The 12,518-nt window shown below is 46.5% G+C and overlaps 1 protein-coding gene across 3 annotated transcripts in view; it reads right to left on the minus strand.

The window, feature by feature from the left end:
* LOC112256034 (mitogen-activated protein kinase kinase kinase kinase 4) overlaps positions 1-12,518 on the minus strand; it is a 117,840-nt gene that overhangs the window by 49,578 nt on the left and 55,744 nt on the right. For 2 of the 3 annotated variants that reach the window (XM_042325887.1, XM_042325886.1), the window contains exons 15-17: positions 9,055-9,255; positions 5,907-6,065; positions 994-1,125 (exon numbers count right to left, since the gene is read on the minus strand). In XM_042325887.1, the coding sequence (XP_042181821.1) occupies positions 994-1,125; positions 5,907-6,065; positions 9,055-9,255 (492 nt within the window). The remainder of the gene's footprint in view (positions 1-993; positions 1,126-5,906; positions 6,066-9,054; positions 9,256-12,518) is intronic. The other variant, XM_024428973.2, reaches the window with a different exon arrangement.

Genomic DNA, 12,518 nt, shown 5'->3' on the forward strand with positions numbered 1-12,518 from the left:
ATATACACCACACATACAGAACACTGTATGGGACTGTAGACAGACAGACAGACAGACAGACAGACAGACAGACAGACAGACAGACAGACAGACAGACAGACAGACAGACAGACAGACAGACAGACAGACAGACAGACAGACAGACAGACAGAGAGAGACCATATACCTCACAGATATAGTGTTGTACATGCAACAACCAGAAGACAGACAGACAGACCAACAGACAGACCAACAGACAGATAGACAGACAGATAGACAGACAGACAGACAGACCGTATACCTCACAGATATAGTGTTGTACATGCACACAACCGGAAGACAGACAGACAGACAGACAGACAGACAGACAGACAGACAGACAGACAGACAGACATATACCTCACAGATATAGTGTTGTACATGCACACAACCAGAAGACAGACAGACAGACAGACAGACAGACAGACCATATACCTCACAGATATAGTGTTTGTAGACACAACCAGAAGACCAGACAGACAGACAGACAGACAGACAGACAGACCATATACCTCACAGATATAGTGTTGTACATGCACACAACCAGAAGACAGACAGACAGACCAACAGACAGACCAACAGACAGATAGACAGACAGACAGACAGACCGTATACCTCACAGATATAGTGTTGTACATGCACACAACCGGAAGAGACAGACAGACAGACAGACAGACAGACAGACAGACAGACAGACAGACAGACAGACAGACAGACAGACAGACAGATAGACCATATACCTCACAGATATAGTGTTGTACATGCACACAACCGGAAGACAGACAGACAGACAGACAGACAGACAGACAGACAGACAGACAGACAGACAGACAGACAGACAGACAGACAGACAGACAGACAGACCATATACCTCACAGATATAGTGTTGTACATGCACACAACCGGAAGACAGACAGACAGACAGACAATAACCTTTAGTTACACCTGACGTGAGATTGATTAAGTCTGACCAACCTTTGGTGGGTGCTCCACAGAGCTTGGGAAGTCCCAGAAGACATCATCAAACGTAGGAGACATGGGAGTGGTGGCCATGTCAGACATAGAGCTGCTGTGAAGGGTGTCTCGACTGGAGCCAAGATTGGCATTCTGAAATGGAGACTTAGTTTAGTTCAGGCCATTTATTTTTGGATACGTACAGCTCTGGGTTAGATTACTTTATTTAGTGACACATTGGTTGCCTCCCAAGTGCCACTGTATTCCCTGCATAGTGCATTACATGCAATCATATGGGCCCTGGTTAAACGTTTAATATAAAGGTAATAAGGTACTATCTGGGAGAGAGCCTCTGAGTACTGTAGGTACTACAGACAAGATGGGGAATATGAATGAGGAAGTAGTAGCAGTAGTTGGTGCACAGATAGAACAATGAGTCAGATATTTAACCAGATGTATAAAAGTGAAGCATTCAGTTGGTGTTTCCACTCACTACCAAATATGGTGAGGAAAGGAAGCCCAGTGGATGGCAGTGGGAGAAGATGGAGTGAGATGGATTTTGGCCGACATTCTGCTAATTTTCTCATCGATGAAACATTTGATCTCCATACAGTTTACCGTTTCCAAAACTAGAATCTATAACAAACAGAGTGGAATGCGTTTTGTAGACTTTAGCCTTTGCCAGTTTAGAAAAATTAAATTTAGAAGGATTGCAAAGGCGAATTGAATTATAGCACATGCGCACTTCACAGTGTAGGTGTTCCTTAACCAAAATATGCAAATAAATGCTAGAACGTGCCAGTAGGATCTCACTAGCTCGTGCTTGGCTCTGCCCACTATGATTTGCTCCCATTGGAAACGTCAGGCTCTGGTCTATCTTGGGTTAGTTATGAAAATATTTAGTTGTAGGGTTCTGGGTAATGTATAAGGAAGGAAAACTATGTAATTAACCACTGAGCACACGCCTGGGATGGCACCAAGGGGATACATTTTATTTTAACTATGAGTCATTACCTGGATTTGTACAACAGGATATGCTAATTTAGTTTCTGGAATGGAAATAGTAATTTCCAACATACTATGCCGATTTATTGGAGTGTGATAGATAACTAAAGATTATTTTATTAAACTCCATTGTTGCATGCCCTGCATTATGCATTAAACATGTGCTTTTCACTGTCTATGGAAAATATAGCTTTGAATCTCATAAACTGTATGTATTTTTAGTTTAATCTTCGTGGGTTCGTGCAGGTGACTGTGTATCATAACCTTCCCAGACAAATTGCAAGAGTGCTTAGAAAATGTGTTGGGGATTGAAATAAGAGACAGTGCTGAGTTTCTTGGAATGAAGCTGGTCATGTGCAGGAACCCAATGCAATGAGTTATTGTTTTGTGATTTTTGTAGAATATATGTATTTTCTATGTAAATGAATGTTCTCTTAAATCTTGTAATTTTCTTTTAAGTTGAGAATATTCTCAAAATGGGGGAGATGTCGTAGAAAATTGCATGATGTTATAATGCTTGTAAGATTATATTATAATGCTTGTATTACATTATAATAGTTGTTACATTTGACAGAATAGAGTATTGTGTGTGTGTTCCACTGATGTTCCACTGAGGATGGGCCTCTATGAGATAACACGGACAGAGGAGATTTACGATGTCTTTGGGGTGATAAAACCTAAAGAGCATTCCAGATAACATGAGGTAATGGTTCTGTTCTATGCCGTACCAGGGAGAGACGGTTCCGTTTTGGAGTGAGGGGGCCAGACACTGGTCTTTACAATGAGAGCTGTTGACACTGTCTGCTATATTTTATAGATATCTTTCATACAAATCTTTGTGAACTGTTAAGATCAGAGGGGTGTATCTGGCTATATATGGCTATAAAAGATATTTGTACTTTTCTGGTGGTACTTCTCAATGGTTCATTAGAAATAGTGAATTGTTGAAAGTCAAATGCTATTGCAAAGCTTAGAATTATTAAAGATGTAGTTTAAGTATAACTCTGACTGGTGTGTAGTTTGTAACTCATTTGGTAAAGCAGAAATATGCCACCACAGAAGCCACTCCTGCGTTGTCTTGGCTGTGTGCTTAGGGTCGTTGTCCTGTTGGAAGGTGAACCTTTGCCCCAGTCTGAGCTGTCTGGAGCAGGTTTCCATCAAGCATCTCTCTGTACTTTGATCCGTTCATCTTTCCCCTCGATCCTGACTGGTCTCCCAGTCCCTGCCACGGAAAAATATCCCTACACCATGATGCTGCCACCACCATGCTTCACCGTAGGGATGGTATTGGCCAGGTGATGAGCGGTGCCTGGTTTCCTCTGGACGTGTCACTTGGCATTCAGGCCACAGTGTTCAATCTTGGTTTCATCATACCAGAAAATATTGTTTCTCATGGTCTGAGGGTCCTTTAGGTACCTTTTGTCAAACTCCAAGCAGTCTGTCATGTGTCTTTTACTGAGAAGTAGCTTCCGTCTGGCCACTCTACCATAAAGGCCTGATTGGTGGAGTGCTGCAGAGATGGTTGTCCTTCTGGAAGGTTCTGCCATCTCCACAGAGGAACTCTAGAGCTCTATCAGAGTGACCAATGGGTTCTTGGTCACCTCCCTGACCAAGGCTCTTCTCACCCAATTGTTCAGTTTGGCCGGGTGGCCAGCTCTAGAAAGTCTTGGTGGTTCCAAACTTCTTCCATTTAAGAATGATGGAGGCCACTGTGCTCTTGGGGAACTTCAAGGCGGCAGAAATGTTTTGGTACCCTTCCCCAGATATGCGTCTCGACACAATCCTGTCTCGGAGCTCTATGGATGTCACGCCCTGGTCAAAGTATTTTGTGTTTATCTTTATGTATTTGGTCAGGCCAGGGTGTGGCATGGGGTTTTTGTAATTGTGGTGTGTTTGTCTTGGGGTTTTGGTGGTGGTATTGGGATTGTAGCTTAGTGGGTTGTCTAGCAAAGTCTATGGCTGTCTGGAGTGGTTCTCAATCAGAGGCAGGTGCTTATCGTTGTCTCTGATTGGGAACCATATTTAGGCAGCCATATTCTTTGAGTTTGTCGTGGGTGATTGTCCTTAGTGTCCTATGTGTACTCTCTGTTAGTTTGCACCAGATAGGCTGTTTCGGTTTCGTTTATTGTTTTGTGTAGTGTTCGTGTTTCTTTGTTGTATTAAACATGGATCGCAATCGACACGCTGCAGTTTGGTCCGACTCTCCTTCATCACCACTAGAAAACCGTTACAATGGACAATTCTTATGACCTCATGGCTGGGTCTGAATACTTATGTAAATAAGGTATTTCTATTTTTTATTTGTAAAAAAATGTGAAAACTTTGATAAAAAACTGTTTTCGCTTTGTCATTATGGGGTATTATGTGTAGATTGATCAGGATTTTTAAAATCCATTTTATAATAAGGATGTAACCTAAAAAAATGTGGAAAAAGTGAAGGGGTTTGAATACTTTCTGAATGCACTGTATATTGGCACCCTTGCACGATTCACTATTTCTTGTAAAATAAGTTGAATTTGAAAAAGACTTTTGGTGTTCACATGTGTATTTTTTCATTTACAACTGTACAGAACCAAAACAAATAATAATATCAAAACTGTAATTGAGATTCTTCACTTCAAAGTTTAAAAAAATTCCTCCAGAGAATGCGTTTCCACTGCTCCAGAATCCAATGGCGGCGAGCTTTACACCACTTCAGCTGACGCTTGGCATTGCGCATGGTGATCTTAGGCTTGTGTGAGGCTGCTCGGCCATGGAAACCCATTTCATGAAGCTCCCAACGAACAGTTATTGTGCTGATGTTGCTTCCAGGGGCAGTTTGGAACTCGGTAGTGAGTTTTGCAACCGAGGACAGATGATTTTTTACGCGCTACGTGCTTCAGTACTCAGAGGTCCCGTTCTGTGTGATTGTGTGGCCTACCACTTCGCGGCTGAGCCATTGTTGCTCCCAGACATTTCCACTTCAAAATAACTGCACTTACAGTTGCCTGGGGCAGCTCTAGCAGGGCAGAAATTTGACAAACTGACTTGTTGGAAAGGTGGATTATTACAATGTATTACAATGTCACTGAGCTCTTCAGTACGGGCCATTCTACTACTGCCAATGTTTGTCTATGGAGATCGCATGGCTATGTGCTCAATTAAATACACCAGTCAGCAACGGGTGTGGCTGAAATAGCCAAATCCACTCATTTGAAGGGGTGTCCACATACCTTTGGCCATGTGTATATTTCACAGCGGTTTACATGGTACAATGATTCTCTGTACTATACTAGCTTATTTTGACACATAAACTAAAACTATTATAGTTTTAGCAACCAGGAAAAGGTGGAATGATTTCTGCATACCACAACTTTTAACAGTATTGCACTTTTCACGTAGCATACTTTTTGCCAGCTGAACTGAACGTTCAAATCCTGTTACTGCAGGATTATTTTAGCTGTGACAATATAGGTCAAATTAAGATCCTACATCTGTACCTTCTCAACAGAACAGCTGACACAAACTGTAGGAGAGTACAAAATATATTGCAATGATCAAAATATATTTTGAAAGCCATGACACACATTTGATTGTTCAATAGGGTCTTGCAAGAGGTCTTGTAACTTCATAATAAACAGAAACAGAATGACATCTACAGAAATGTGTCATCTTAAATTCACAGTAACTGATAAAGAGAGGCAATGCCTATTCTCGGAATTGTGTGCTAACCCTTTACTTTGAATATGTTTCTTACTGTGTTAATGTTAAGTATGTATGGTTGTGGAAGCCCTAAATCAATGTAATGTACACTGTAAGTACATTTTGTATATGCCTACTGTAGCTACATAATGATTTTCCAAACGGGTGCAAATAAAGATATTGATTGATTTGATTGATAGGTGGAGTTAAGGTACGCTGGTTTCGGCAGGGGGGCGGGGCTACGTTACCTGTTGTATGGCAGCCCTCTGCGTGGCAGGGGTACAGGGGCTGGAGCTGCTCCCAGAGCTCAGTCTGGTATGGACACGCAGGGGGAGGGGCATCCCAGTCAGCACTCTGTTCAGGTTGGCCTGACAGCTGTCAGAAACCTTCACCCTGTCCATCTCCATCTGAGCAACATGGAAGAGCAGTCAGAAACCTTCATCCTGTCCATCTCCATCTGAGCAACATGGAAGAGCTGTCAGAAACCTTCACCCTGTCCATCTCCATCTGAGCAACATGGAAGAGCTGTCAGAAACCTTCACCCTGTCCATCTCCATCTGAGCAACATGGAAGAGCTGTCAGAAACTTTCACCCTGTCCATCTCCATCTGAGCAACATGGAAGAGCAGTCAGAAACCTTCACCCTGTCCATCTCCATCTGAGCAACATGGAAGAGCAGTCAGAAACTTTAACCCTGTCCATCTCCATCTGAGCAACATGGAAGAGCAGTCAGAAACATTCACCCTGTCCATCTTCATCTGAGCAACATGGAAGAGCAGTCAGAAACCTTCACCCTGTCCATCTCCATCTGAGCAACATGGAAGAGCAGTCAGAAACCTTCACCCTGTCCATCTCCATCTGAGCAACATAGAAGAGCAGTCAGAAACTTTAACCCTGTCCATCTCCATCTGAGCAACATGGAAGAGCAGTCAGAAACCTTCACCCTGTCCATCTCCATCTGAGCAACATGGAAGAGCAGTCAGAAACCTTCACCCTGTCCATCTCCATCTGAGCAACATGGAAGAGCAGTCAGAAATCTTCACCCTGTCCATCTCCATCTGAGCAACATGGAAGGGCTGTCAGAAACCTTCAACCTGTCCATCTCCATCTGAGCAACATGGAATAGCAGTCAGAAACCTTCACCCTGTCCATCTCTATCTGAGAAACATGGAAGACCAGTCAGAAACCTTCACGCTGTCCATCTCCATCTGAGCAACATGGAAGAGCAGTCAGAAACCTTCACCCTGTCCATCTCCATCTGAGCAACATGGAAGAGCAGTCAGAAACCTTCACCCTGTCCATCTCCATCTGAACAACATGGAAGAGCAGTCAGAAACCTTCACCCTGTCCATCTCTATCTGATCAACATGGAAGAGCTGTCAGAAACCTTCACCCTGTCCATCTCTATCTGATCAACATGGAAGAGCTGTCAGAAACCTTCACCCTGTCCATCTCCATCTGATCAACATGGAAGAGCAGTCAGAAACCTTCACCCTGTCCATCTCCATCTGAGCAACATGGAAGAGCAGTCAGAAACCTTCACCCTGTCCATCTCCATCTGAGCAACATGGAAGAGCAGTCAGAAACCTTCACCCTGTCCATCTCCATCTGAGCAACATGGAAGAGCAGTCAGAAACCTTCACCCTGTCCATCTCCATCTGAGCAACATGGAAGGGCTGTCAGAAACCTTCACCCTGTCCATCTCCATCTGAGCAACATGGAAGAGCAGTCAGAAACCTTCACCCTGTCCATCTCCATCTGAGCAACATGGAAGGGCTGTCAGAAACCTTCACCCTGTCCATCTCCATCTGAACAACACGGAAGAGCAGTCAGAAACCTTCACCCTGTCCATCTCCATCTGAGCAACATGGAAGGGCTGTCAGAAACCTTCACCCTGTCCATCTCCATCTGAGCAACATGTAAGAGCTGTCAGAAACCTTCACCCTGTCCATCTCCATCTGAGCAACATGGAAGGGCTGTCAGAAACCTTCACCCTGTCCATCTCCATCTGAGCAACATGGAAGAGCAGTCAGAACCTGACACCTGAACACTGGAGTCAGACTGTATTACAGCATACTGGAATATCAAATATCACTAATAACCCAAAACGGAGACACTTGGATATCAGACATGAATGACCACTAAAACAAACAACGCTGGACAGACAGAGAGACAGACAGGGAAGTGGGTCCAGACAGAGAAACAGACAGGGCAGTGGGACAGACATAGACACAGACATGGCAGTGGGACAGACAGAGAGACAGACAGGGCAGTGGGACAGACAGAGAGACAGACAGGGCAGTGGGACAGACAGAGAGACAAACAGGGCAGTGAGATAGACAGAGAGACAGACAGGATAGTGGGACAGACAGGGCGGTGGGACAGACATAGACACAGACATGGCAGTGGGACAGATAGAGAGACAGACTGGGACAGTCAACAGACAGAGAGACAGGCACGGCAGTGGGACAGACATAGAAACAGAGGGCAGTGAGACAGACAGAGAGACAGACAGGGGCAGTGGAACATACAGAGAGACAGACAGGAAAGTTGGACAGAGGAACAGACAGGAAAGTGGGACAGACACAGACAGACAGACAGAGGCAGTGGGACAGAAATAGAGATAGACAGTGGCAGTGTGACAGAAATAGACACAGACAGGGGCAGTGGGTCAGACAGGGAAGTGGGACAGACAGAGACATACAGGGGCAGTGGGACAGACAGGGAGACAGACAGGGGCAGTGGGACAGAAATAGAGATAGACAGGGTTAGTGGGACAGACAGAGAGACAAACAGGAAGGTGGGACAGACAGAGACAGGCATGGCAGTGGGTCAGACAGAGAGACAGACAGGGCAGTGGGACAGACAGAGAGACAGACAGGGCAGTGGGACAGACAGAGAGACAGACAGAGGCAGTTAGACAAACAAAGAGACAGACAAAGAGCCAGACAGGGCCGTGGGACAGGCAGAGAGACAGACAGGGCAGTGGGACAGACAGAGAGACAGACAGAGGCAGTTAGACAAACAAAGAGACAGACAAAGAGACAGACAGGGCCGTGGGACAGGCAGAGAGACATACAGGGAAGTGGGAAAGACAAAGAGACAGACGAGGGCAGTGGGACAGACAGAGACAGACAGGTGCAGTGAGACAGACATAGAGATAGACCGGGGTAGTGGGACAGACAGAGAGACAGACAGGAAGGTGGGCAGACAGGGAACAGACATGGCAGTGGGACAGACAGAGACAGACAGGGCAGTGGGACAGACAGAGAGAGACAGAGCAGTGGGACAGACAGAGAGATAGAAAGGGTGGTGGGACAGACAGAGAGACAGTGAGGGAGGGGCGGCTGAGGGAGACAGGGGGAGTGGGACAAAGGGGAGGGTCAGGGGACTTTACCACTTTGCGCTGGCTATTTGCGGGGCAGTTATGCGTGGCGCTAGCAGCCTTGTGGGGCTCCCTCTTTTTGTGCCTGTGGTCGTGCTGAAGTGAAAGGAGCTGCGTCTGGTCTTTGGGCAGCGTGCGGTGGAACTTTTTACCCTGCTGCTGCTGGGGCTGCTGCTGAGGATGAGGCTGTGGAGGTGGAGGCTCGGTCCTCCTCTACACAATGACAGAGACAAACACAGGACACTGACGTTCTGAAGCCTCATCCCAGGCCTGCAGTACTGCCCCCAAACAGATAGATAACAGAGCCATATGGCCGACGCTACAGCCAGGAAACGGCTGCTTTCAATGGAGCATCTGCTGTAGCTAGCAGCCCCTGTGGGAGCCTCTACTGTAGCTAGCAGCCCCTGTGGGAGCCTCTACTGTAGCTAGCAGACCCTCCGGGAGCCTCTACTGTAGCTAGCAGCCCCTGCGGGAGCCTCTACTGTAGCTAGCAGCCCCTGCGGGAGCCTCTACTGTAGCTAGCAGACCCTCCGGGAGCCTCTACTGTAGCTAGCAGACCCTCCGGGAGCCTCTACTGTAGCTAGCAGACCCTCCGGGGGCCTCTACTGTAGCTAGCAGACCCTCCAGGAGCCTCTACTGTAGCTAGCAGACCCCCCGGGAGACTCTCTATAGCTAGCAGACCCTGGCCCTGCAGGAAACTCTACTGTACCTAGCAGGCCCTGGCCCTGCAGGAGACTCTATTGTATCTAGCAGACCCTGGCCCTGCAGGAGACTCTACTGTATCTAGCAGGCCCTGGCCCTGCAGGAGACTCTACTGTAGCTAGCAGACCCTGGCCCTGCAGGAGACTCTACTGTATCTAGCAGACCCTGGCCCTCAGGAAACTCTACTGTATCTAGCAGACCCTGGCCCTGCAGGAAACTCTACTGTAGCTAGCAGACCCTGGCCCTGCAGGAGACTCCATTGTAGCTAGCAGGCCCTGGCCCTGCAGGAGACTCTACTGTATCTAGCAGGCCCTGCAGGAGCCTCTACTGTAGCTAGAAAACCCTGGCCCTGCAGGAGACTACTGTAGCTAGCAGACCCTGCAGGATACTCTACTGTAACTAGCAGACCCTACAGGAGACTCTACCGTAGCTAGCAGGTCCTGCAGGATCCTGTACTGTAGCTAGCAGACCCTGGCCCTGCAGGATCCTGTACTGTAGCTAGCAGGCCCTGACCCTGCAGAATCCTCTACTGTAGCTAGCAGACCCTGACCCTGCAGGATCCTCTACTGCAGCTAGCAGACCCTGACCCTGCATGATACTCTACTGTAGCTAGCAGACACTGGCCCTGCAGGATCCTCTACTGTAGCTAGCAGACGCTGGAACTGCAGGATCCTCTACTGTAGCTAGCAGACCCTGGCCCTGCGGTCCTTCTACTGTAGCTAGCAGACGCTGGCCCTGCAGGATCCTGTACTGTAGCTAGCAGGCCCTGACCCTGCAGGATCCTGTACTGTGGCTAGCAGACCCTGGCCCTGCGGTCCCTCTACTGCAGCTAGCAGACCCTGACCCTGCAGGATCCTCTACTGTAGCTAGCAGACGCTGGCCCTGCAGGATCCTCTACTGTAGCTAGCAGACCCTGGCCCTGCGGTCTCCTCTACTGCAGCTAGCAGACCCTGACCCTGCAGGATCCTCTACTGTAGCTAGCAGACGCTGGCCCTGCAGGATTCTCTACTGTAGCTAGCAGACCCTGACCCTGCAGGATCCTCTACTGTAGCTAGCATACCCTGGCCCTGCAGGATCCTCTACTGTAGCTAGCAGACCCTGGCCCTGCGGTCCCTCTACTGCAGCTAGCAGACCCTGGCCCTGCAGGATCCTCTACTGTAGCTAGCAGACGCTGGCCCTGCAGGATTCTCTACTGCAGCTAGCAGACCCTGACCCTGCAGGATCTCATTGAAACAAATACTGTAGAGAGGCTTAAGTCTCTCCAGACTTCAGAACTGGAGGAGGTATTATTTCAGGAGGGGCACTCCCAGGCATTATGATCAGCACACATTTAAAGCACACAGGCACACACACACACAGCACAACAGCTAGAAGCACACACACACACACACACACACACACACACACACACACACACACACACACACACACACACACACACACACACACACACACATTTCCCTTCTCAGCTCTTAAGGTTCCTTGGAAAACTCTTGCCAAGTTAAGAACCTTTGAGCTCAGTGGGGGGGGTTCTTGACGTGGCATCTACGCTTCTTCAGAATTCTAAAAGTTTATTGAAATGTGTGGAAACCTGCTGATGTGTTCCTTTTATAGCACACAGAAACTTGACCAGTGTTGACTAGTGTTGATTTTGCAGTGTAACGTTTCTAGTGTTGCACCTGTTACTGAAATGGTTGATCCAGTTTGGATGCTTTCGGTAGTCTCCTAACCCTGACAGTCATTCTGAGCACAAGTTGAAGGTGAATACAAATCCCCACTCTGGATGGATTCTAATAGGAATTACACATCACTTTGCAAGCCAGCATAATGTGACTTGCAGGACTGATGTGGCGCGTAAACTATGAGTTTCAGGCCAGTGTATAAGGGTAAAACTCTCAAAATAAGGCCTCATGAAATATGTATAGTATTGTCTTAAAAAATGTCATTTTAAATCTGACTTTATTAAGGCCACAGGACTGAAAATGAATGAATGCTACAACCATGTCACTAGGAAACACAGTCATGGGTAGTACTGGTAACTCTAAAATTAACTTGACAGGTACCCTGGGAAGTATGCAAAGAACGCTCAACACCCTACAGCAGGGCTATCCCATTCTGGTTCTGGAGTGCCAAAACATTTCTGTTTTTGGTTTCTACATGGATTTTTGTATGGTTCCTCAAAGAACCATCCCATTTAAGGTTCTTCAGATAACCTAAAATGGTTCCCCCATGGCATCGCTCTGAAGAACCTTATTTGGTTCCAACTTCAACCTTTATTTTTTTAACAGTGTATATTCCTCGTTGGAAGTGGTTACAAGGAGGCCACACTGACATGAAGACTAAAGAGAGAGAAAGCGAAGTTGAGTTAATTCAACATCTGTAATCCCATATAAGCTTGGATGTTTTTCATCTATGATTCATGAGGAGTTCAACATCATTTTTCATTTTAGTTGCTTAATGAGATTTAAATGAGAAACAAACAGCCCCTTTATGTAATTAGGCATTTAAACTCTCTTTAACCCGTGTTGACAAACATGATGAGAGCATTTTTCTCCAAGCACCACACGCTATTTAAAGGCTAAACACAAACCATGGAATTCTATCATAAGGATCAAGACTAATGATCACGATGAGGATATACATAAATTATCTATTAGGTTTCTGGCTGTTAGGCACAGCAGTGGCCTTCTCAAGCCAACAAGGAGACTGGAATCCTTACTCAAGGGACAAACGAACTTGAATGCATTGTTTTAGTCTCCCTACGTTGTGAGCCT

This window comes from Oncorhynchus tshawytscha, linkage group LG08 (assembly GCF_018296145.1).
Source record: "Oncorhynchus tshawytscha isolate Ot180627B linkage group LG08, Otsh_v2.0, whole genome shotgun sequence".
Taxonomy (NCBI): domain Eukaryota; kingdom Metazoa; phylum Chordata; class Actinopteri; order Salmoniformes; family Salmonidae; genus Oncorhynchus; species Oncorhynchus tshawytscha.